The following is a 24,875-nucleotide window of genomic DNA, read 5'->3' on the forward strand; positions in this document are numbered from 1 at the left end:
TTCTTAACACAACATCACAAAGACGTGGGAATAAATGAGCATTACATATGCTGTGCTGAGAAGCTAAGTTTCGTACAACCAATTACAATTGCGTTTGTTTAAAAATTACGAAATTCGTAACTTTTGACAAATTGGTATTATAGGTTTTTTAAATTAGGAATTATATAGAATTTCATTGGTCGAAAGTTACGAACAACCAATAATTATTGTTAGAAACTTAGCTTCAATAGCATAGCATGTAAAATATGGATATTAGTAGAATTTACTAAACATCGCTTTTAATGAGAATTTTATTTATGAGTTACTATCTGCGCCCCGCGGCTTCGCTCCCGAGGAAATTTCGGGATAAAAAGCGTCCTGTGTTATTCCAGGTTATATTCTAGCCGTGTACCAAATTTCACAACAATCCCACCGGTAGATTTTGCGTGAAAAAGTAACACACAAACATCACAAACTTTCGCATTTGATAATATTAGTAGGATTTTTATTTATTTGAGAATTATTTAGGCTCCTAATATTTTTTCGCCTTCGGTTGTCTGGCAAAAATATTATTCTTTAATGGAATTCTATATTAACCTACCTACTTGATAATATGTTTATTTACTTTAAAAAAACGTGTTAACTTCATTGAACCAGACAGAATGATAATATATGGTAAACAATTCACTTTGTGTTGCCAAAGATACAGTAAGTTGCAATGTGGGACTTTTTGTGTATAGTCATATTCAACTTAAAAATAAAATAAATATATTAGGACAAATCACACAGATTGAGCTAGCCCCAAAGTAAGTTCGAGACTTGTGTATGGGATACTAACTCAACGATACTATATTTTATAACAAATACGTATATAGATAAACATCCAAGATCTGGCCAATCAGAAAACGATCATTTTCCATCATGACCCGATCGAAATCGAACCCGGGACCTCTCGGTTCAGTGGCAAGAACCTTACCACTGCGCCACCGAGGTCGCCAAACTTATACCTTGTAACTTATACCTTATATATTTAACTTATAACTTATTTATCCATATATCCATACCTTCTATTATTTTTGTTAATTAATAAACTCAAAAATTCCTCAAGCGATTTTGATAAAATTCGGCAAAGAGACATCATGTCACTAATAAATGACAACTAAAACCTTTACTCCCCAATACAGTCATGTTTGAACGGGGTTCTTTTAACTACATGCATATTAAATTTCATCAAAATCAGTCCAGCGGTTTAGCCGTGAAAGCGGAACAGATATACCTTATTATATTATTATTAGTATGGATTGTGTTATTTTTTCAATTTTACATAATGACAACACCAAATGACTCATTATCTATACATTAAGTTAACATAACATTATAATTTCATTCACGTCACGTTTATTATAACAAATCGGACGCACGGAACGCAGTTCATTGATAGACATGGTGGAAAAAGTCGCTATAGTTACCGGATCGAACAAAGGACTTGGGTTTGCTGTTGTGAAAGGTTTGTGCAAGAAATTTAAAGGGAAAGTGTATTTGACGGCAAGAAATAAAACAAGAGGTTCGGAAGCTGTCAAAAAACTTAACAAAGATAACCTTTTCCCAGAATTCCATGTCCTTGATATAAGCAACATTGATAGTGTGAAAGAATTTGCCGATTTCATTAAGGAGAAACACGGTGGACTCGATGTTTTAGTAAATAATGCAGCAATATTAGAGTGGGATGAAATTTATCCAAGTTACGAAGTAGCCAAAAGGAACATTGATGTAAATTACAAGAGTTTATTGACAATCGAAGAGTATTTATATCCGTTGCTAAGAGATGGCGCTAGAGTCGTTAATGTTTCAAGCTCATGTGGACATTTATCCAACTTGAAAAATAAAGAATGGATAGACATGTTCTTAAAACAAGACCTAAAAGTGGACGAGGTAAATCAATTCGTAGAAAACTACTTGGAGAGTGTAAAAAATGGTACGTTTGACAGAAACAATTTTGCCGATGGCGGGAAACACGCTGAGCACAGAGTGTCAAAAATCGCGGCAACAGCGTTAACTTTTATACAGCAAAGGAAATATGGGAGAAGAAATATTTCTATAAATGCTGTGCATCCAGGACATGTAAAAACGGACATGGCTAATGGCGGCGGAGAAACTGATGCCGATGAAGCGGCAGATGTCATTTTATACCTCATCCTTGATGCTTCACCCAATTTGAAGGGAGTTTTTATGTGGCATAATAAAAAGCTTATAGACTGGTATGATCCTGAAGGTGATTTTTACTGTACTGGCCTTTGGTGACAATGTTCTCTAAGAAATGTTTTCCGAAATATAATTATCTTTTGTAAACTTGTTTATTCATTCTGACTGATCCTGATTAGTTACTTAGCACTAAGCATGGGTCTTAAAATGCATAAAATGGAAGTTTCCATAGATATTTAAAACTAGCGGCCCACACAAGCTAGGTATATATTTTCTCTTTATAAAAATAACTAGGTGCCTACTATCTACTAGGCCAAATCATATGAAATTTGGTAAGATGATGTAATGCTGTGACCCAAACACAGACGTGCAGAGTAAATAAAAAAGTGATTTTCGAACTAAATTAGGAAATATACGAATTAATTAGAGAAAATTTGGATAGATGGCGCTTTAAATGGTTATGGTGATTTTACATTTGCACGTTGTTGTAAAAAATATTGTTTAAATTGAATAATATTGTCATAGCTACAAAAACTCATATGAAGTATCACTTGAACTAAGAAACTACTAAAACCAAAACTACTAAAAATTAAAAAAAAAAAAAACATTTTAATGGTTCATTGCTTGTGATTACAGGAAAACCTATAAGAATTCTATAAATTCGTACGTAACCCATGGAATTAGTAGGTACTCCATACAACAAGTACTTATTGAATCCATGACGTATAACCCCTCACGCGAGTTCAACACGCACGTATGCAAGTTTTATTATAATATTATCATTCTCATTTTTCTTCTCTACTGCTTGTAAAGGAACGTTGCAATCAAACTGACAGCGATCGAATTTGTTTGACAAAGATGACAGCTGCCCTCACTGACAGTTGACTATATTCCGTTTGCAAGTGTGCTTGTTCGATCGAAACACCAAAATTATATCGACAAACAATTTCAAAGTTTCAAAAATTAACCTTAAATTAATTACAGCGTGATTAATAACGTATTGGATTTACGTTTACGGATATCGTGTTTCAGAGACTGCTTCGTGAGGTAAGTTATTATTTAAGAAATTTACAGCAATATAATAACGAGAAAAGGAATATACTGATAATACAGTTTCAATATCGTCTCGGGGCATATAAACCGCGTCTTTATTTTGTCTATAAAAATTCTTAAAATGTATAATATAAATAGTTTTCGGCACCTTGACCTGCATATCCGCGAAGTGCAATGCGCAGACCTACTTTTCGAATTTTCTAAGTGAATACAACAAAAATATAGTACATCTATGGTACACAATACATTTATTGAAGGTGACGATGTTTAGAATACTAAATATAAGTGTGGTGATATTTTTATGTGTCTAACCTTGTGATCAATGCTCTAATTTTACTTCCAAATAGTTTTAACTGTGATATTAAATTATTTTTATAGCTGGCCAGATAGACATGGATAATATATTCATGCATAAAGAAATTCTGATTTTAATCTCACGTTTCAAAATTGGAACCATTCAAATTAATTTATAATTGTATCTGGCTTGTCTGGCTGGTTTGATTATTATTTTTATTAAAAAATATTTTATTTTATAGAATCATTTTGTCATATTGCAGGTTTTCATAAAACCCACTAATGCAAAATTACTTGTAGTAAGTGATCAGGTATGCAATGTCTACATTACCATAAAACTCCTGCCTCAAGTGAAGTCAAAATCATAGAATTGAATGTTTAAAAATAATGAAGAATATACATACTTTATTCATTGCCAATAGTGACATAACAAATTTATAAACAAAGTTTTCATTACCAATCAGATAATTTATTACCAAAGAATCCCTATCGATCTATCTCACTCTTATCACAAAAATGTTTATTTTTATATTCACACAAATATGCTATTAGGTAATAATTTATCATGTTACAAAATTGTTAGGTAGGTAACAAAGTGTTGATTAAGATTGCCCCTTATCAGTGTTATAAAATAATTTATCTTGTTACTTAATGTAATGGATAGAAATATAGAAATAGCAATGATAAAGTTTTGTCATATTGTATGCACACTTCAATCTAGGCAGCCCTATTTCATAGTCTAACATACATAGACATATGTAGTTAAAAATCTACAACGAACACAATTGGCAACCCTAGACATTGTCTATTACATGCAGAATGTGACATAGTTAATGAGTTTGTTCCGAATATAAATTAAATTAGATTTTTTTTTTTCGATTAATAGGCAACCCTGAACTGTAGAATACATTTAAAGTGATAGTTCAAATATGTGGCATCATTTGAGCTTGATAAAATGTTTTTAGTAAGACTAAGTAGGGAGCCTAAATCTGTATTCCTATTAAATTATAGCTCCAATATAGGACATGGTGCGAAATTTTGAAATGTAAACAAGTTTTGATACAACCATAGACTATGTAGGCAGCCCTAGATAATATTCTAATAAAATAATAGCTCCAAGATGTGTTATATTGTATATGAGTTGCACACACCGAGCGTGACAAAATGGTTTTAGTAAGAGTGCGGGCGATGGCGTCGTTCGCTGCGCAGGCGGCGCTCCGTTCCCGTTGGAGCTCCCTGATTGAGTCCTCCAGCGTCGACGTTCCGGGGGAAGTGACCGATGGGGTCAGATCTGTCGTCGGATGGCTGAAACAGGCACGGTTTGGTTAGGCTACACACGCTCCGATTTAGAGCGCGGCCTCATTGCTCCGTTGCGTCGACGCAGGGTATTGACGTTTCTATATATATGGGTTTGATAGTGACGTGCGTCGACGCACCTCCGAGCGCATAGCGACGTACAATACGAAACAATGGGGCCTGGCTGGCTTAAGGGACAACAGAAAGGGATGCCGGTATAAAGAGAAGCGAGACGGTCGTCTCTTTCTATTAAATACGTGCATCCCTTTCTTTAGAGCGTAGGTTGTCCCTGCAGCAGGTGTGTGAGTAGCCTTAGATGTTGTATATCGTGGCACACTTGATATTTTGTTATGTTCAGGCTATGTTTAGTGGTTGTTCGCGCAAGCGTAATTTTTACGTCGCGTCCGAATTTCGCACTGGCGAATTTAATCTTATATGAATACATTATAAAGTTCAAAATTGTAAAGCAAATTTTTCATTCCAAAATTTTTAGCTCCCTTCGAGGCTGTTGATAATAAACACAATTGATTGGCCCGTGCTAGAACTGAGTGGTCAAAGGTAGTATTTTTTTTAAACTTTAAGACATGATGTCCCACTGCTGGGCAAACGCTTACCTTAAATATTTAATCCAGTCAAAAAATGTAACATATTAATATTTTTCCAAAAGATCGTTATGTTTAGAATCTGGAAAAGGTATAAGTTGAAACGCGGAATTCTAACGCGACGTAAAAATTACGAACTCGGCCAAAGACGGTGTCTTAGCTGAGGTATGAATGCGACAAAATAGCGCAACGCGGTGCGATTAATCTTATTACTGAGTCGTATTCATGAATTCACGTGTGGTGTGGCGCAATTCGCTGTCGCTGTAGACTTTGCTTAATCTTATCCACGCGCATCGCGTCATGCCGTCCGTTCAAGAGAATGATTATAATGTTTACATTTGGTTAATTTAATTATGGTTGTATGCACCTTAACCCGATGTCCTGCATTAACTACAAATGCAAGGTAGAATGACCCAACGCGATGCATCAATATCACATGTACGTGTTATTTAGGGACTATTTGGTGCCTATACGCCTAACTATATTTATTCGCCGTAATCATCCTTTCATGGCCAGCATCAAACCGCGTCGTGCAGCGCTGTCGTTCACCTAGGTCGCCTGGTTGAATGAGTGTTAAAATTATACTGGTATGATATCAAATAGAAATATTGGTATCACTGAAAATCAGCGTCATGTCTCTTCGTCACGGCACGAGCTGAGTGGGTACCCTTTTCTAGCATATTTAATGTACCTTTGTAATATTAACATTTTGTTCATTTCCTGTGATGTATATTAGTATATTTTGAATAAATTTATTTCTATTTGTAAGTTATTAACACATTATTATTATGGCATCTAGGCAAGCGGCCATGTTTGCATCTGTCCCATATAAATGCTATTTATTAGCATGAAGCTTATTAGATTGATCTTAGCTACCAGCCTAATTAATATATATATTATCTAGAATAAAATATCCTTGGTCATCTCCACTAGACTAGCCAACGCACAGCTAAAATCATTGGGCATAGGAAATCTACTGAGCCTGCTTTTTGGGTTGCTGCAAGCACACACATTTATTGATAACTAGCTTTTGCCCATGACTTCGCCCACGTTTATTTCGTGCGTCCACTTATACAGAACCCAGGACTTCTAGATAGCGGACAGGCGTGTCGACCACTACGCCGCTACGGAGGTCGTCAAGAAACCTATCGACGTAAATAAACACTCGTTTCGATCTAGTCGGTTTTATAGCCACAATGAGCGATCTTTATAGTCTGTCCTGAGATGAAATTGATAAGATCATCAAGGTCAAGCGTGAGTTGAACTCTCGTAGGGAGGATTCTGTATCTTGATTTTTTATATATATTTTTTTTACGCCCTTTTAGGATATTTCTATTACGTGCAACTATTGTTTGTCTGTCGATCTTCACACAGCTTGATTTCTCCGTAAATATTGAATCGATTTGGTTGAAATTCAGTATACAAATGAACGCCTGTGACTGAATACGGACAAGTAACATAAATCAACGTTATCAATCGAAAGGGATGTTTTTGAGGTTTTCTGTACTCATGCGAATTTGAACTTTATTGACAGCAATACTTTTTCATATTCACCGCATTTTTGAGTGTTAATAACAAGAAAAAATATGTTAATAAGGTTCTAAATGCCATAATAGTAAAATATTTGTGACGTTCTTACGATCATTTGATATCAATGTGCAATGGTCATTGTAGATGACCAACCATAGATAAAATTAATATATTTCCTTCATCTATGATTCTAACAATAGACAATTTAAGCTATATTAAACTACTTTATAGCATTTTTTTTTGTTATAATTTTTTTCTTTTTAGTTGTAATTTAATAAAAAAAATATTTTAATAAAGTTTGATTTTAAATGGGTTACACTTAATGGTATGGTACTATCCTAAAATAGAACTACTACTTATCCTCCCGCGTATGTCGTACGAGGTGATTAAGGGTATGTTTAATAAGTTTCGGCGTAACTTAGGATCACTTTCAGAATTTTATTAGACTAGTAGTTGTGTTATTAAGTACTAGCTGGCCCCGGGGCTTCGCTTCCGTAGGAATTTTGGGATAAAAGGTATCCTATATGTAACATAGGGTACTTTTAATCCCGAAAATGTACCCTATGTGTTACAACATTTTATTTGTTATCCCAAGTTATTTTCTACTCGTGTACCAAATTTCATAACAATCGATCCGGTAGATCATGCGTGAAGAGGTAACAAAAAAGCAAACTTACTTTCACATTTATAATATTAGTTGGGACGTTTTGATTGGATCGGAAGATTATCTCCTATCATAGATTATCTCCTAGGCCGTACCGGCTTTGTTTCGGTAAAACCATCATAAATTATATAACTAAACCTTGTTTTGAATCTCTCTTATCTATTTAAAAACCCGTATCAAAATCTGTTGCGTAGTTTCAAAGATCTAAGCATACATAGGGACAGACCGGCAGATAACGGACAACGGACGGCCTACCACGAAACATACAATTACGTAGCACGTTGCTACCGTGTCTCTTTTTCCCATATCGTGTACGCATCGTGTAAAAAAAAGAAAGAATGTGTGAATAGGTATGTGTTATGTTTCATGGTAACCTTTAGGGAAGCGTCTTTGTTTTATACTAGTTGTTCGCCGCGAACATATACCTCGCGAACACAAGGATATTTTTACAAAATTGTGAAGATTTCACAAAACGAACACAAAATTCTATTGACACATAATCTACGTAACTCAAAATCATCAAAATCAGACCATAGGTTCGAAATTTATCGCGTTACAAACATACACATACAAAAAAATTATTTTTGACCGAAGTTGTAGATGTCCTATAATAAAAATGTCTGATTTTATGAAAAAGATGTTACGAAGGACGGTCTAAAATTTGATCTGAACTATATAATCATCAGCCTACCCTTATCCCACTTTATATGGCGGTACAACATGTCAGTCTCCTCCAGTTCTCCCTGTCTGATGTTAACCGATCTGTTACTTCTTTAGTTAGCCATATCCTTCCTAACGCACTCGATCACAATCATAATATGTTTCATATCATAACTACATGGTCTAAAGGTATAGTATACCTTTTGACCATGTACTTTATTGTGTACTTACATTGTTATATTACTGATAAAAAATTATACATACATTTGTATTTAAAAGATGATAATCCTTTCTGGCATAATAGGGACCAACACTGTTTGAATGAGTTTCTTTCGGCATTTCTTCTCAGCAGTTGTTCCGAAATGCTTCGGTAAAATTTTGTAGATTCGGTAAATGTAATTTAATTTTGAATATGACGTGAAAAAGTGCCTGTGAAGGCCTAATTTCTGAATAAATGATTTGATTTTGATTCAATTCACCTCTTCTTCGGCTTGCCCCTAGTTCTTTTCCCATTCTATTTAAAATCCATAATCCTTACAACATTATTTTAAGATCTGAAGTGTATATATATATATATTTTATTAGCTGTTTGAGTCCCACTGCTGGTCAAACGCCTCCCCTAACTTCCTCCACGCATTCCTATCCTTTATGTTCTCATGCCATTCTTTGTCGAACTTTTTGATGTCATCCCACCATCTCGTCCTAAACCTTCCTCTTTTCCTGGTTGGAATCCATGAGGCCAATCTCTCTGGATGCATGCGGCAGACGTGACCCGCCCAATCCAACTTCAGTCCAGCTGCCTTAGTAGCCACATCAACAATGTTTGTTATCGAGCGCAGCGCAGTGTTCCTCACTCGGTCGATGTGTTTGAATCGCAACATACTGCGCTACACAGCTCTATGAGCTATGAAGTGTATATTACTTAATTAAAACCTCATCAGCTTTAACAGTGAGCTCATTATCAAAACAATGGTTTAAAATCGCAATTAAAAATTATGCGGCCTTGCAACCAGTTTAACCATGTAACCTTGACAGTTTATGGAATTCATGTCGCCCACTGCATTTGACCTAATCGGAGCACGCGTGCCTTAGCCGTATTATAATGGGGTTTTCGTCCAGTATTTTTCCAATGTCAGCCCGAAACTCGGTTTATATACCTAGGTAAACTTAACTATCATCATCTGCTGCCTCCTTCCGTCTCCGCCAACCATCTCTGTCCTGTCCTGGCCAACTTAACTATATAATCTGTCCATTATCTTTGTTAGACGAATTAAAAAAAAAAACCCCGTCTCTCAATATTCATTTCGCTACTAGTTATGAACGGCTGAACCGATTTTGATCAAACATATCGAAAAATAACCGCATAAAAATTTGCTATCGAATAAAAAAAAAACATCCAAATCGGTTCACCCGTTGATAAGCTACTGTGCCACCTGACCACACAGACGGACAGACACCACTTAGCAGGCAAACTTATAACACCCCACTTTTTGCGTCGGGGGTTAAAATGTGTAAATTTAATTTATTATTTAGCCTTTTAAATAGTTGCCTGATAAAAAAGTCCATAGACACATTTATTAAAACACGTTAATTAAATGTCACTTTGATTAATCAGTTTTTTGTTGTGTGACATAGGACCTGTTTCAAAAGTATCTGATAACCTACCTATATGTAACATATCAGAGTGTGTTCCACAAGTGTTGGATAGGGCGAACTTTTTGCGTCGGGGGTTAAAAAATGTGCACATTACATAAACGTTCTTACCTTACCTTAGACTTGATTTTACATGAACTCCTGGTGTAAAGAATACCTTATCACTTCGTCGTCTAGTAATCCATACTACTTAATATACTAATCCCTATCCATACTTAATATTATAAAAAAAATCTATTTTTTATTTGTTATCAATAAACTAAAAAACTACCTGACGAATTTGGCGCAAAGATTGACCTTCGGAAACTTAGATTCAGAAGGCTACTTTTTTATTATGGTTTTATCCGAGGTAAGCCGGGACGGGACGCTAGTTTAAGTATATTCAGCTATTTTGTTACATTCTGTAGGTATAACTACTATTAAACTTTGGCATCGCATAATTATATATTAAATGACAGATATTAAACGCACATATACCTTTTTCGTGTTTCGTAGCCAAATGGCAAAAACGGAACCCTTCCCTTATAGATGCGTCATGTCTGTCTGACATTGAACATTAGATATTATTATAACAATGTAATATTCTTAAATCTGGCTAGACAGACACCTCAGTTGGATACACCAATTGACGCTGATGACCGGATGAGAATCGCAAGTACTTGACCTTGCAGCACCCCTTCGGTTAGACATTGGGCCAACAAGAGTTGGCCCGTTGAGTTGTTTAAAGGCAAATAATGTGGCCAAAGCGGTCAATTTTTTTGTGCTAAGCTGAATTTTGAAATGAAATGATAATTTTTTTATCGTGGCTCTCGTGTGCAGCTAGATATATTCCTTAAGTCATGACAATAGCATTGAAGTTGCAATGATTTTCGGCGGGTTAATTTACTGCTGGCTGTACATTGGCTTCGATATTGGACCGATGTGTAATTCCGCTGCGGTCGCGCTGTCATTGCGTTCTGTCAATTTTCTCGAGGAAGGAATCATTTCCAAAATGAATGAATTCATATATAAATTGACACTACCACATTACAGATTAATATTTTAAAGTCATATAGTAGTAAAACTGGTTCTTGTCTATGCTAAATCTTGAAAATTTTAAATGACAGCGCCGCCGACGCTCAAAGGCTGGAAGCAATCATTAAAACGCTGACTTCGTATCTATACATTATGATCTAGTAAATATTATGATTAAACTTAAATAAAGAGTTTTGTAAAGACTTTGGCGTTACATTAGCATTAAAAGTATGAGAAAGTGGCAACGCATAATGTTCGGGTATGAAATAATATAATATTGTTGTAACGAGAATAAATATGAGACAAGCTATGATTGATAGGTACACAGGCCTCGCCTCCGTGGAAAATTTCCGAATCCATTTACGTTTTACTATCAGCCCTTTTCCTGGAAGGTTATTATAATATGGCTTTGTAAAGCTGTGCCTGTGTTGGATTCGCTGTACATTTATCAAAACGTGCGTGTGCATTGAGAAGTCTGTGGCACCCTGTCACATTTAATTAATTTTAACATTTGGTAAAAGGTCGGAAAAAACCAGCCGCGTCTTGTTCATGTCTAATTTCTGAATAAATGATTTGAATTCGAGTTCCTACTTTTATTTTATTTTATATTTCTGTCCCTGTAATGAAACGTTTTTTGGCGCATGATTTACAACTATTTAGAGTTTTTTTTTTGAACTTGTGCTATATTACTATTTATTGTCTTGAATTGGCTTCAAATGTCTGCGTGCGAATGGTAATATAAGTTATTTAGATAAGTCTCTATTTTCTTATGACACTATTCACCGACTGAATATTCTATGTTATGTACTGTTTTTATTTATTATTTGCTACTTACATTTTGTAATCTTTAGTCCTACGACAGCAAGATGAACCAATACATCGTAACTAATATTATAAATGCGAAAGTAAGTTTGTTTGATTGTTACCTCTTCACGCTCTATCTACTCGACCAATCTTCTTGCAATTTTGCATACATGTAGTTTGAAGTACGGACAAGGACATAGGGTACTTTTCATCCCGTAAAATAGGCGCGGGCGGACCCGCGGGTAAAAGCTAGTTTGAAAGAAGTAGTATTCATTTTTATCGTGTAATCTATTTGCACAGCCAACAGCACATCAAGTTACCCCGCCTGAACCTCCATGACGCGCTAGGCGGCAAGTTTGCAATGAATTTGGGTTGGTTGATGTGACTGTATGAATTGGTAAATAAATAAATGTATATTTCCACAGGCGTCACTAGAAGTCCGTCAGGTGGGCCGCAGGGCGGTCAACCAGCTGGCCGGCCGAGGCATGGGAGACGACGTGATCATCATACACTACAACGATGTCTATAACATCGAGCAGACTACCAGTGAGTCGCCTTGTCTCTGTTATGTCTACTCCGTGATGATCCAGTCACTTGCAAGTCAGTCATAAATTACAACTGTTATGTCTGCTCCATGATGTCCAGTCACTTGCAAGTCAGTCATAAATTACAACTGTTATGTCTGCTCCATGATGTCCAGTCACTTGCAAGTCAGTCATAAATTACAACTGTTATGTCTGCTCCATGATGTCCAGTCACTTGCAAGTCAGTCATAAATTACAACTGTTATGTCTGCTCCATGATGTCCAGTCACTTGCAAGTCAGTCATAAATTACAACTGTTATGTCTGCTCCATGATGTCCAGTCACTTGCAAGTCAGTCATAAATTACAACTGTTATGTCTGCTCCATGATGTCCAGTCACTTGCAAGTCAGTCATAAATTACAACTGTTATGTCTGCTCCATGATGTCCAGTCACTTGCAAGTCAGTCATAAATTACAACTGTTATGTCTGCTCCATGATGTCCAGTCACTTGCAAGTCAGTCATAAATTACAACTGTTATGTCTGCTCCATGATGTCCAGTCACTTGCAAGTCAGTCATAAATTACAACTGTTATGTCTGCTCCATGATGTCCAGTCACTTGCAAGTCAGTCATAAATTACAACTGTTATGTCTGCTCCATGATGTCCAGTCACTTGCAAGTCAGTCATAAATTACAACTGTTATGTCTGCTCCATGATGTCCAGTCACTTGCAAGTCAGTCATAAATTACAACTGTTATGTCTGCTCCATGATGTCCAGTCACTTGCAAGTCAGTCATAAATTACAACTGTTATGTCTGCTCCATGATGTCCAGTCACTTGCAAGTCAGTCATAAATTACAACTGTTATGTCTGCTCCATGATGTCCAGTCACTAACAAGTCAGTCATACACTACAACGATGTCTACGACATCGAACAGACCACCAGTAAATCGCCTTGTTTCGACTATGTCTTCTCCATGATGTTCACACTCACTAATTAGTGATTGTTAGACAAATACCTAATTATTTGATGGCAACGGACTCTTGTTCTTGTTCTTACAATTCTAAAAGTATGGAAATTCTGACAGAATTGTAAAATATTCTGTGTACAATTTTTTACTCGTAATGATTACATCGAATTGGTTTACCTTGAGCGCGCCAATTTGATTGCAAGTTCATTGCTCTCTTTCATTATAATTATATTGAATCATCTAGTTTCTATATAGCGACTATATACCTAATACAAAATACAATTATTTATTTCATAAACCTTGACGACCTCGGTAGCACAGTGGCAAAATTCTTGCCACTGAACCGAGAGGTCCCGGGTTCGATCCCCAGCCGGGTCATGATGGAAAATGATCTTTTTCTGATTGGTCCGGGTCTTGGATGTTTATCTATATATGTATTTGTTATAAAATATAGTATCGTTGAGTTAGTATCCCATAACACAAGTCTCGAACTTACTTTGGGGCTAGCTCAATCTGTGTGATTCGTCCTAATATAATTATTTATTTGATTTAGATTAGACGTAACTCCGGAGTTTACGAGAGTGCGGTGTCTCAGTCGATTTTCAGTATTCGGCTGTACAAATTCAAAACCTAGTAAGTGTCATGAGATAAAATTTACAGTAGAGACAAAAAACGAGTTGGTTACTTTGAAGTCTTGCCACTCCGAAACTATAAAGGGTATAAAGGCGAGAGTCAGATCAAAAAATGCGTTATATCCTCGGCTAGATACCGTGTATGTTAAATAAAGCGTAAATGTTATGGAACAAATTTTATGGCACTTACTAATAAATAAATTGTATCTTTATTTTAAAATAACAGGCTTCACAATTTCTAGACCTGGCAAGTGCACTTACTATATTATTAAATTTGTCGAATAAATTTATCTCAGGCACAATGATCATTTATTAAAGCTTGTAAGTGTATTCTGTTCTTTATCAGTCACTATTACTTTGTGCATACATTTTCAAAGAACGTAAACGTTAGAAAAGTAGGTTTACGAAGCTAATATTTATTTTTTAAAAGTAATAAAAGAGACATAGTTAAAAGAGTTTAAACATACAAGTTAAAAACAAATCTTATTGTTCTATCATTTGCCCCCCTGGTAAATTTAACCAAAATTGTTTTCGATTTCTAGGCATAAGCGGTACCAGTTTTGTTAAAATGCCATTCTTTCTTGCTTTGTTTGATTCCTCTTGGACCATCAATAGTTTCTGGTAGTCGCTTTACATCAAATTTTTTAACAAGAAAATCGACCTCTTTGATCGTCAAAATCTAATTTGTAGAACATATTTCTACTTCCATTCACAAATTTAACATCTACCAAAGAATTCAAAGTAAGAGTATTAAGTACGTCGACGGAGTTTTGCCCCGGGCTTCCACTTACTAGGATTATAAAATTGTCTTGGGACTTGCTAGTTATTGAAATGGTGTTTTTAATGTTTTGTCGTGTAAATCATACGGATGTGTACTTGCTAGGTTTAAAGATTTTAAAAATCGAACTTTCACATTGTTTTTTAATATTTTTATATTGCGAATCTGTGCGTTATAGCCTATACGCCCGTAAAAAGCAAAGACCCGATTTTTCAAGGAGTTGTCCCTTGCTAGGTTTTGAATTTGTACTCATTTTTGTGACTCATCGTCAGCAAAATTGACATCCTGTTGATTAGTTCGCTAATTTATCATGACAAAACGTCATCCCACTAATATTATAAAGGCGAAAGTTTGTATGTTTGTTACTACTTCACGCTCAAACCGGTAAATCTTAAGTCAATTGTTTTATGAAACTTATAAATAACATCTGGATAGCTGATACCTTCGATTAACACATATGGTACTTTTTATCCCAAAAGTACGCGATTCTCTTAGGATTTGTTCATAAAGTTTGTTATTCAATGGCGCTTTATAAAATAAATGGCGTTACAGTGCATAAAAACGTGAGTATTTTTTGAAAATAATCATGCGGGTAGCGCCGCGTTGTGCTGTTATTTAAATATAAATACATGTACGACCTCTGTGGCGTGTGATAACGCCCTAAAATCGTACCACTCGCACCACCAAGGAAGTAACTAAGCTTAAGGGGAAGTCCCTGAAAAAATCATATGTCGCGTTTAGACAAACAACGACATTGCGTACATAATTCCATGTAATGTTCTATGTAAGTAACTTTATTGATTTACTGATTGATTACTCTTCTTGTTTGCTCTCCACTTCCTGTTGGCTATGGCTGAAAATCAACGCGTTGCTCCCCGAGGAGCAACATCATCGTTGAGCCATGACCTTTTTGTATTGCTGCAGCACACATACACGTTTCTTATGTGTGTTTGTTGTATACCCGTTTATTGTGTCAGTTATTTTTTTTTTGTATTAACATTGATGTATGTGTGTGTGGCTACAAATAAATGTTCTACTGTATACAGAAAATATTTTTCGAGGATTACTATGTCTCTTCCTGTTTACTGGCCTGTTTGATATCATTTCTTTGAACAAGTATACATCCGATAGAGAACAAATGACCATACATTTATTAAAATAATATTGTGATAACTCAAGGTGTCTTTGTGTATTATATACTTACAAATTAGGTAACTAGTTATGACAAAGTGGGAAAGCATCACAATATAACATTTTACAACTAATAATAATATATAGGATAGATGACAAGGTCAGAAAATAGTTAAAAAAATATGTATGTTTTAGATAAAATAGGTATAAAATCATGGATGTTATTACTAACACTGGTATCAAATTTTATTCAAGTCGCGTAAAGGCATCACACAAATTAAAATTCAAATAATTTATTCAGAAATTCGAGATTCACAGGCGCTTTTTCACGTCATTTTTTATATCGAATAGTTATTTGTCACAAGCTACAAACTACTGCTGAGAAGAAATGCCAAAAGAAACTCATTTGAACAGTGTTGGTCCCTATCATGTCATTATTGTTTCTTACAATGTTTTTTCTAATAATATATAGAAGTACATAATGTACATAGTCAAAAGGTATATCAAAACAGGTTATGTTATGATGACATAACTTTTACGACTACTTACCGCCATCTAGTGGCAGGTATTCGCATAAACACTAGGGAACTAAAATGTCCGCCAGTGTGCAGGTTTCCACACGATGTTTTTCTTCACACCGGAATTTCCTTCCTCGGGAATCACTATATCTATTGGTGAAATCGCCGCATGAAAATCCATGCAGTAGTTGTTGTTATTACATTTTCTCTCGTGACTTCATACAAAAAAAAAATCTTTTTTTTTTTTCTTTTCAGACACAGAGCCAGTGGGCGGAGCCCTAAGGTTTTCCACAGCTGTGAAGGCGCTCCATGATCTGAATCCACTCATACTGTTCAGCGGAGACGTCTTCTCACCCAGCATGTGTATGTAATCCATTTATATCCCTTAGTCGCCTTGTCCACGGGAAGAAATATGGAATGAAATATGATGTGTTTCCGCTCTAAAATCGTACCACTCCATATCCTCTCGTGTATGTCCTCTGTATACATTTGTATGTAATTCTAATCCTAACTAATACAATAAACGCGAAAGTAAGTTTGTTTGTTAGCCCTTTACGCTATAGAGCGTAAAGGGTATGCCAAATTTCAAGATTGGTTGAGTATATAGATACTCAACCAATCTTGAAATTTGTCATACATGTAGTTTAAAGTACGGAGAAGGACATAGGGGAGAAGGACATACTTCCCGGGGGAAATGTATGCGGGCGAAGTCGCGGGCAGAAGCTAGGATCACATAAACAAGCTAATTGTATGCTGACAAAAAAATTATACACGAAATATATAAATCATCTCAGAAACATAAATATTACGGAACGCGCTTCTTTTGGAATCCAATTCGCGGCCTTGTCGCTTTTTTAGATTTTTTAACACAGTCTTTAACACTTTGTAGTTTAGTTTCCTTCGGCATTTCTTCTCAGCAGTGATCGTTCCGAAATGCCAGTAGTTTGTAGCTTGTGAGAAATAACTATAAACATAAAAAATTACGAGAAAAAGTGCCTGTGTAGGTCTAATATCTGAATAAATTATTTGAAACTGAACGTTATTAACGTTGAAGACGTTTTAAACGTTACTAACTTTTTTAACTTTACTAACGTTTTTAACGTTACTAACGTTTTTTAACGTTACTAACGTTTTTAACGTTACTAACGTTTTTAAAGTTGCTAACGTTTTTAACGTTACCAACGTTTTTAACGTTACTAACACCTATCTACGCCTAGCAGTAAGCTGCTATATTTAAATACATTTTTCTAATACAATGTATCAATTAATTCATTTTCCTTAGTTTTTTTATATATTTTCAGTGAGCACGTTCACGAAGGGTGAACAAATGGTCCCGGTGCTAAACGAGGTCGGCACGCACTGCGCTGTGTTCGGAAACCACGATTTTGGTAAGATTTTTTAAATTCAATACCATGAAATGCCGAGAATCAATTGTAAATCGTCATTTCATTCATCTTCGGCCAAAACGCTTCGATTTACGATCTTGGTATTATAATTTACTCTTGGCCCGCGGCTTCGCCCGCGTAAATTTATCTGCGAAAGTGGAACAAACCCCCCCATTATAGTCATTTGGCGGGTTGATTTTTGGAAAAAAGTAGCCTATGTTTGAACCGAGGTATTTAACTATGTGCATACCATGTTTCATCAAAATTGGTCTAGCGGTTTAGCCTTGAAAGCGGAACAGACAGACAAACAGACTTTCGCATTTATAATATTAGTGTGGATTGTACTATGGATGCTAGGTGAGCATCGGCTTCCGACGAGAGGACCCCGCAACGGTTTATTGCATGAACATGATTTTTTTTTGCATGTGTTGATTGCAACAAGATCTCTCTAATCATAAAATCATAAATGATTGTGTGAAAAAATTTATTTTTGTAAAAAAAAAAAAAACTTTATGACATTTTCAGATTTCGGCCTAGAAATCCTGTCGGGTCTGGTGGCCCAGTGCAACTTTCCCTGGTTAATGTCCAATGTGATAAACAACGAGACGGGGCGACCATTAGGCGATGGGAAGATCACGCACGCATTGATGTGCAACGGGCATAAGATCGGACTTATAGGATTGGTCGAACAAGTAGGTCTGCTTTCTTTTTTTTAATAATACAGGGTGTAAAATTACCTCCGACATCATCCACGTAATCTCCCCATTAATATGAACATTTTTCCCAAAAAAACCGTGCCTGGGAAATCAGTAGTTTCCGAGATGATGAGGTTCAAAGTTGAATTGATTGAAAATTTTCTTCTTTTTTTTTTGCATATTTCTATAATTTATCATGTAAACGTCATTACACGCAAAGAAACCACATTAAAATTTTAAAGAATTCCCTCTCAAAATTAACGCTGAAGTGTAAAATATGTTTCGAGCTTTCACTACAGCGACTCATTTTCCCAGTCAAATTTGTCATATTCGAAATCGACGCATTATTGTAAACTAAATTCTACTCGGGGCAAAAATACATTTTATGTATGTATGTTTGTTTGTTTGTTTGTAACGCGATAACTTTCCAAACGTCGGTCCGATTTTGATGAAATTTAAAATCTCATCATATATATACATACATACCTTTTAAATTTCATCAAAATCGGACTAACGGTTCGATTTTAAGAATCGAATTTTTAAGTTCACGAACTTAAAAATTCTATTGGTATATCTTACATACCTTTTAAATTTCATCAAAATCGGACCAACGGTTCGAAAGTTATCGCGTTACGAGTAAGCAAGCAAGCAAGCAAGCAAGCAAGCAAGCAAGCAAGCAAGCAAGCAAGCAAGCAAGCAAGCAAGCAAGCAAGCAAGCAAGCAAGCAAGCAAGCAAGCAAGCAAGCAAGCAAGCAAGCAAGCAAGCAAGCAAGCAAGCAAGCAAGCAAGCAAGCAAGCAAGCAAGCAAGCAAGCAAGCAAGCAAGCAAGCAAGCAAGCAAGCAAGCAAGCAAGCAAGCAAGCAAGCAAGCAAGCAAGCAAGCAAGCAAGCAAGCAAGCAAGCAAGCAAGCAAGCAAGCAAGCAAGCAAGCAAGCAAGCAAGCAAGCAAGCAAGCAAGCAAGCAAGCAAGCAAGCAAGCAAGCAAGCAAGCAAGCAAGCAAGCAAGCAAGCAAGCAAGCAAGCAAGCAAGCAAGCAAGCAAGCAAGCAAGCAAGCAAGCAAGCAAGCAAGCAAGCAAGCAAGCAAGCAAGCAAGCAAGCAAGCAAGCAAGCAAGCAAGCAAGCAAGCAAGCAAGCAAGCAAGCAAGCAAGCAAGCAAGCAAGCAAGCAAGCAAGCAAGCAAGCAAGCAAGCAAGCAAGCAAGCAAGCAAGCAAGCAAGCAAGCAAGCAAGCAAGCAAGCAAGCAAGCAAGCAAGCAAGCAAGCAAGCAAGCAAGCAAGCAAGCAAGCAAGCAAGCAAGCAAGCAAGCAAGCAAGCAAGCAAGCAAGCAAGCAAGCAAGCAAGCAAGCAAGCAAGCAAGCAAGCAAGCAAGCAAGCAAGCAAGCAAGCAAGCAAGCAAGCAAGCAAGCAAGCAAGCAAGCAAGCAAGCAAGCAAGCAAGCAAGCAAGCAAGCAAGCAAGCAAGCAAGCAAGCAAGCAAGCAAGCAAGCAAGCAAGCAAGCAAGCAAGCAAGCAAGCAAGCAAGCAAGCAAGCAAGCAAGCAAGCAAGCAAGCAAGCAAGCAAGCAAGCAAGCAAGCAAGCAAGCAAGCAAGCAAGCAAGCAAGCAAGCAAGCAAGCAAACAAACAAACAAACGTACATACATAAAATGTATTTTTGCCCCAAGTAGAATGTTAGTTTACAATAATATCATCGATTTCGAAACAAAATCGGTTCAGTCGTTTTTATTTTCACAATATAAATTTTTAAATTCACAATTTTGTAAAAAAATTATTCGCGGCGAACAACTAGTTGATTATTGATTTATTCCAGGAATGGTTAGACACTTTGGCAACAATAAATCCAGATGAAGTAACCTTCATAGACTTCGTACAGGCGGGGACGAAATTAGCTTCTCAATTAAAACAAGAGGTAATTCATCATCATATGTTTTCATCATCATATGTTTTCATCATCATCATCGATACAGCCACTCACTTCTTCCGTCTACGGCCATATCTCGTAAATAAATAAATTTCACATAAAAATTTTTTTCAGGGTTGTGAATACGTTATAGCCTTAACGCACATGCGAACACCGAACGACGTCAAGCTAGCTGAGGGCTGTACTAAAATAGATTTGATATTAGGAGGTCACGATCACGTGTACGAAGTATTAGAGGTGAGTGAGTTAATTTTTCAGGGCTGAGTTCATAGGCTTATGTTTACCCAACGTTTAAGCACAGCTCACCGACCTAGTTTGTTAATGGGGGCTGAGAGGTGAGGTGCCAACGCGAGATCTGAGAGTTTGAAGCTAAGCAAGGAAAATAATATTAAAACATATACAGAAACATCTATATTATCTATACTATTATTATAAAGAGGTAAGCGTTTGTGAGTTTGTACGTTTGAGGCGGGTAATCTCCGAAACTACCGAACCGATTTCAAAAATTCTTACACCATTGGAAAGGTACATTATCCAGGTTTGCTATAGGCTATATTTTATCTCAAAATTCCCACGGGAGCGAAGCCCCGGGTAATACCTAGTCTTTCATATTTTGTGACAACCCTGACTGCATTGTCGACGCTGGCGGCTGACAGCGGTCAGTCTTTTTCATTAATAAATAATAAATATATTAGGACAAATCACACAGATTGAGCTAGCCCCAAAGTAATTTCAAGACTTGTGTTATGGGATACTAACTCAACGATACTATATTTTATCATAAATACATATATACATAAACATCCAAGACCCGGGCCAATCAGAAAAAGATCATTTTCCATCATGACCCGACCGGGGATCGGACTCGAAACTTCTCGGTTCGGAGGCAAGCACTTTACCACTGCGCCACCGAGGTCGTCAAAATAATATTAGTATGGATAATACAAATAAATGAACATTTATTTACATTATTATTATAGGATTTCCTCACAATCGAAGTGAAAGTAAACGGATATCTCACCCTCGACGGAACTATTCACCAGCGCTGGTGGATATTCAAATTAAAATAATTTATTCAGAAATTAGACCTCCACAGGCACTTTTTCTCGTCAATTTTTATATTTATAGTTATTTCTCACAAGCTACAAACTACTGGCATTTCGGAACGACCACTGCTGAGAAGAAATGCCGAAAGAAACTCATTTGAACAGTGTTGGTCCCTATCATGCCAGATCGGCTTACCATTATTGTTTCTTACAATGTTTTTTTTTTCTAATAATATATAAAAGTACATAATGTACACAGTCAAAAGGTATATCAAAACAGGTTATGATTGTGATCCGAGTGCTGATTATAATATATATATCGATGTGAAACACGATTAAATTACATAAAAATATGTGAGAAACGAGATGACCAGTTCCCTCTGGCAGCACCCGTTCACGAGTTGACGCAGGGGTCAGCCACCGCGTAGCTCAACCATAATAGAGGGAATCTCACAAACCGGACCACGATAGTTACGCCTCGCCTGAAATTCAATTCGTTTATTTACTCAAATGTGTATAAACAAATATTACATGTTACATAGTTTCTTCGTTTCATTTCCTATCTTGGAGTATAACCTACCAATATTTCACAGATAAACAATAAATATATTGTTAAAAGCGGCACAGATTTCCGTCAATTCTCCAAGATAACAATAACGTTTGGATCTGATTCGCCGCATGTTGACATCGCGGAGGTGCCCGTCTGCAGCTCCTATGCTGAAGACGTCACACTCAAGGCCAAAACTGATAAATATTCCGGTAAGTCTACTGGCAGGGTCGCCATGTACGCACGATTTATTTATACGAATGTTCTTATTGGAATTTGGCTCTATTAATTATTACATGTATATCGTACGTTAATGCATATTACAAATATTATTTAGTTACATTTTTTACAGCTGTAATGTCCTATCCCAACTAATATTTTAAATGCGAAAGTAAGTTTGTTTGTTCGTTACGTCTACACGCATTATCTACTGGACATCGGTCCATATCTATCGGACATAACAATCGTGTTATGAAATTTGGTAAATGGGTACAATATAATCTGGAATACCAAGGTAATTTTCATACCGTAATTCCCGCGGAAGCGAATCCCCGGGGCGCAGCTATTCAATCAATTTCAATTATGTGAAAGCAAACTTTTATTGTCGTCGGAGCTCAGAGAGAGCACGTTTCATTCAACGCGCGTAACAAAACACGTTTAAAAACATTTTTAATTTTGCAGCAATGATAGAAGGGAAAATGGACGAAGTGTTAGGCAAGTTCTGTGTTCCACTCGAGGGCAGGTTCTCGTGCATCCGACGTCAGGAATGCAACCTCGGGGACTGGGTCTGCGACGTGCTGCTGGCGGCCACCGGCGCCGACCTGGTGCTGCTCAACTCCGGCACCTTCAGATCTGATCAGGTATTACACTATATTCAACTAGCTACTGTGCGCAGTTTCTATCGTATTGCTGTACATAGCGAATCATGACGCATTAGTATCATAAATTTTTACATCTGTTTTATCGTCAATCAATCAATTTATTTGTCAAACATAAGTAATGTTTCACAAATAAATTGATCGATTGATTGATTGATATTTTTCACTTTGGGTCATCTACTCGATCGAATGTTTTGAAATTTGATACACGGGTAGAATATAACCCGGAATAACACATAGGGTGCTTTTTATCCCGAAATTACTACGGGAGCGGTTACGGGAGCTAGTAGTATTATAAATGCGAAAGTAACTTGTTTGCTACCTCTTCATGCTCTATCTACTCAACCGATGTTCGTGAAATTTTGGAGTTTGAAGTACGGAAAAAGACAAGGATACTTTTCGTCCCGAAAAAAATAATGACTCCCGTGGGACATCACGTGGGCGAAGCCGCAAACAAAAGCGTATACCTGACACCCGGGACAGGTAACTAATGTGATAAGATGTTTTTTTGTAAACACCTGAAAAATTTATAATAACATTTGCACCCAGGTCCACCCCGCGGGTGAGTTCACCCTCCGCGACCTATCCACCATAATCCCCATGCGGGACCCCCTGGTGGTGGTAGAAGCGAGTGGTTCTACCATACTGGAGCTGTTAGAGAACGCTGTGTCAAAGTACCCCAGTTTAGAGGGCAGATTTCCACAGGTAAACAAAATTCTACCTTATTATTATGACATTAAGGTTTGTTCATTACGGAACTTACAGGGTGGTTCGCAGAGCGTTTCGACCGCTGCGGTCGCGTTGTCATTGCAATTTTTCAAATTTTAACACAGACAAGAATTAGTTTTACTATATGACTTTACATTAATTACTCTGTACTGTAGTAATGTCAATTTTATGAATGATTGATTTTGGAAATGACACGACAAATTGTCGTCGATGAAAAATTAGATAATTTTATTGCTTGTTGATAAAAATTGGTAGAATAGAATGACAGGAATGCAATATAAGAAACTAAAAACTAGATTAGTAGTGCGCGCGCAGGAATTGGCCCCGCGGGCGGGGCGGGGTACTGGCGTAGACAAGGTTTCATATATTTTTTTGCGGAAATATCTGTTTTGAATGATCAAGCTAATCTGGTATACAATATAAATCTTATTTGAACTTACTATGTTTTGAAATACAAAAGTGACTTAATTGATGAAAATACCATCTGTTTACAGTCTTCTTGCAAATATATGTTGATTGATTGATTGGTTGGTCGATTTGAGATAGTGGTTTATCTCCGGTAGCAAATAAGTGCTGATTGATTGATTAGAGACAGTTGTTTATCCATCAATCAATAAATCAATCAATCAATATTTATTTACTACCTGGAGTAAATAAATATTGATTTATTTATTTATTTGAGATAGTTATTTATCTCCGGGTAGCAACTATATATTGATTGATTGATTTGAGATAGTTGTATATCTCCAGGTGGCGGGCATATCGTTCGCCTTCGACCCTTGCAAGGCCCCCGGGCAGAGAGTGGCCGAGCAAGTCGTCAAGATCGGAGACGAGTACCTGCAGAGGGAACAGAACTACAGGTTGGCCGTGAAGCAATACCTTTCTAAAGGAAACGACGGGTTTACTATGCTGCCCAAGTGTAAAGTTTTGGTAAGTAAACTTTTAAATATTTCAGGATAGTCTTGGCAGAACCTTGTGGTTAAGGGAATAAAGATCAAAATCATATATTAGACACTTTAAAATATTTGAGGATAGTCTTTGCAGAACCTTGGTGGTTAAGGTCTTTTGACGACCTCTGTGTCGCAGTGGTAAAGTGCTTGCCTCTGAACCGAGGACCCGGGTTCGATGCCCGATCGGGTCATAATGGAAAATTATATTTTTCTGATTGGCCCGCGTCTTGGATGTTTATCTATATATGTATTTGTTATAAAATATAGTATCGTTGAGTTAGTATCCCATAACACAATACTCGAACTTACTTTGGGGCTAACTCAATCTGTGTGATTTGTTCTAATATATTTTGTTTATTTAAGGGAATAAGGATCAAATTCATCTATTTTTACTCTATTACAATCCAATACCCGAGTTT

The 24,875-nt window shown here is 36.6% G+C and overlaps 2 protein-coding genes across 5 annotated transcripts in view; both read left to right on the top strand.

Annotated features, from left to right (window-relative positions):
• Positions 1 to 1,345: 1,345 nt before the first annotated feature.
• LOC128679669 (carbonyl reductase [NADPH] 3-like) lies at positions 1,346 to 2,328 on the top strand. The gene has a single exon (XM_053762056.2). The coding sequence runs from the start codon at positions 1,423 to 1,425 to the stop codon at positions 2,278 to 2,280; it is 858 nt and encodes a 285-aa protein (XP_053618031.1). The 5' UTR covers positions 1,346 to 1,422; the 3' UTR covers positions 2,281 to 2,328.
• A 739-nt stretch (positions 2,329 to 3,067) lies between these two features.
• LOC128679946 (uncharacterized protein) overlaps positions 3,068 to 24,875 on the top strand; it is a 31,132-nt gene continuing 9,324 nt past the window's right edge. The window contains exons 1-12 of one of the 4 annotated variants that reach the window (XM_053762491.1): positions 3,068 to 3,228; positions 4,703 to 4,842; positions 12,177 to 12,297; positions 16,564 to 16,671; positions 17,610 to 17,696; positions 18,219 to 18,385; positions 20,196 to 20,294; positions 20,421 to 20,543; positions 21,946 to 22,111; positions 22,581 to 22,759; positions 23,327 to 23,482; positions 24,257 to 24,436. In XM_053762491.1, coding sequence (XP_053618466.1) covers positions 4,717 to 4,842; positions 12,177 to 12,297; positions 16,564 to 16,671; positions 17,610 to 17,696; positions 18,219 to 18,385; positions 20,196 to 20,294; positions 20,421 to 20,543; positions 21,946 to 22,111; positions 22,581 to 22,759; positions 23,327 to 23,482; positions 24,257 to 24,436 — 1,512 coding nt within the window. In that variant the 5' untranslated portion in view covers positions 3,068 to 3,228; positions 4,703 to 4,716. Of the gene's footprint in view, positions 3,229 to 3,310; positions 3,492 to 4,702; positions 4,843 to 12,176; positions 12,298 to 16,563; positions 16,672 to 17,609; positions 17,697 to 18,218; positions 18,386 to 20,195; positions 20,295 to 20,420; positions 20,544 to 21,945; positions 22,112 to 22,580; positions 22,760 to 23,326; positions 23,483 to 24,256; positions 24,437 to 24,875 lie in introns of those variants that run through there. The other 3 variants (XM_053762490.1, XM_053762492.1, XM_053762493.1) reach the window with 3 other exon arrangements.

The sequence above is a fragment of the Plodia interpunctella genome, chromosome 22 (genome assembly GCF_027563975.2).
Source record: "Plodia interpunctella isolate USDA-ARS_2022_Savannah chromosome 22, ilPloInte3.2, whole genome shotgun sequence".
Taxonomy (NCBI): domain Eukaryota; kingdom Metazoa; phylum Arthropoda; class Insecta; order Lepidoptera; family Pyralidae; genus Plodia; species Plodia interpunctella.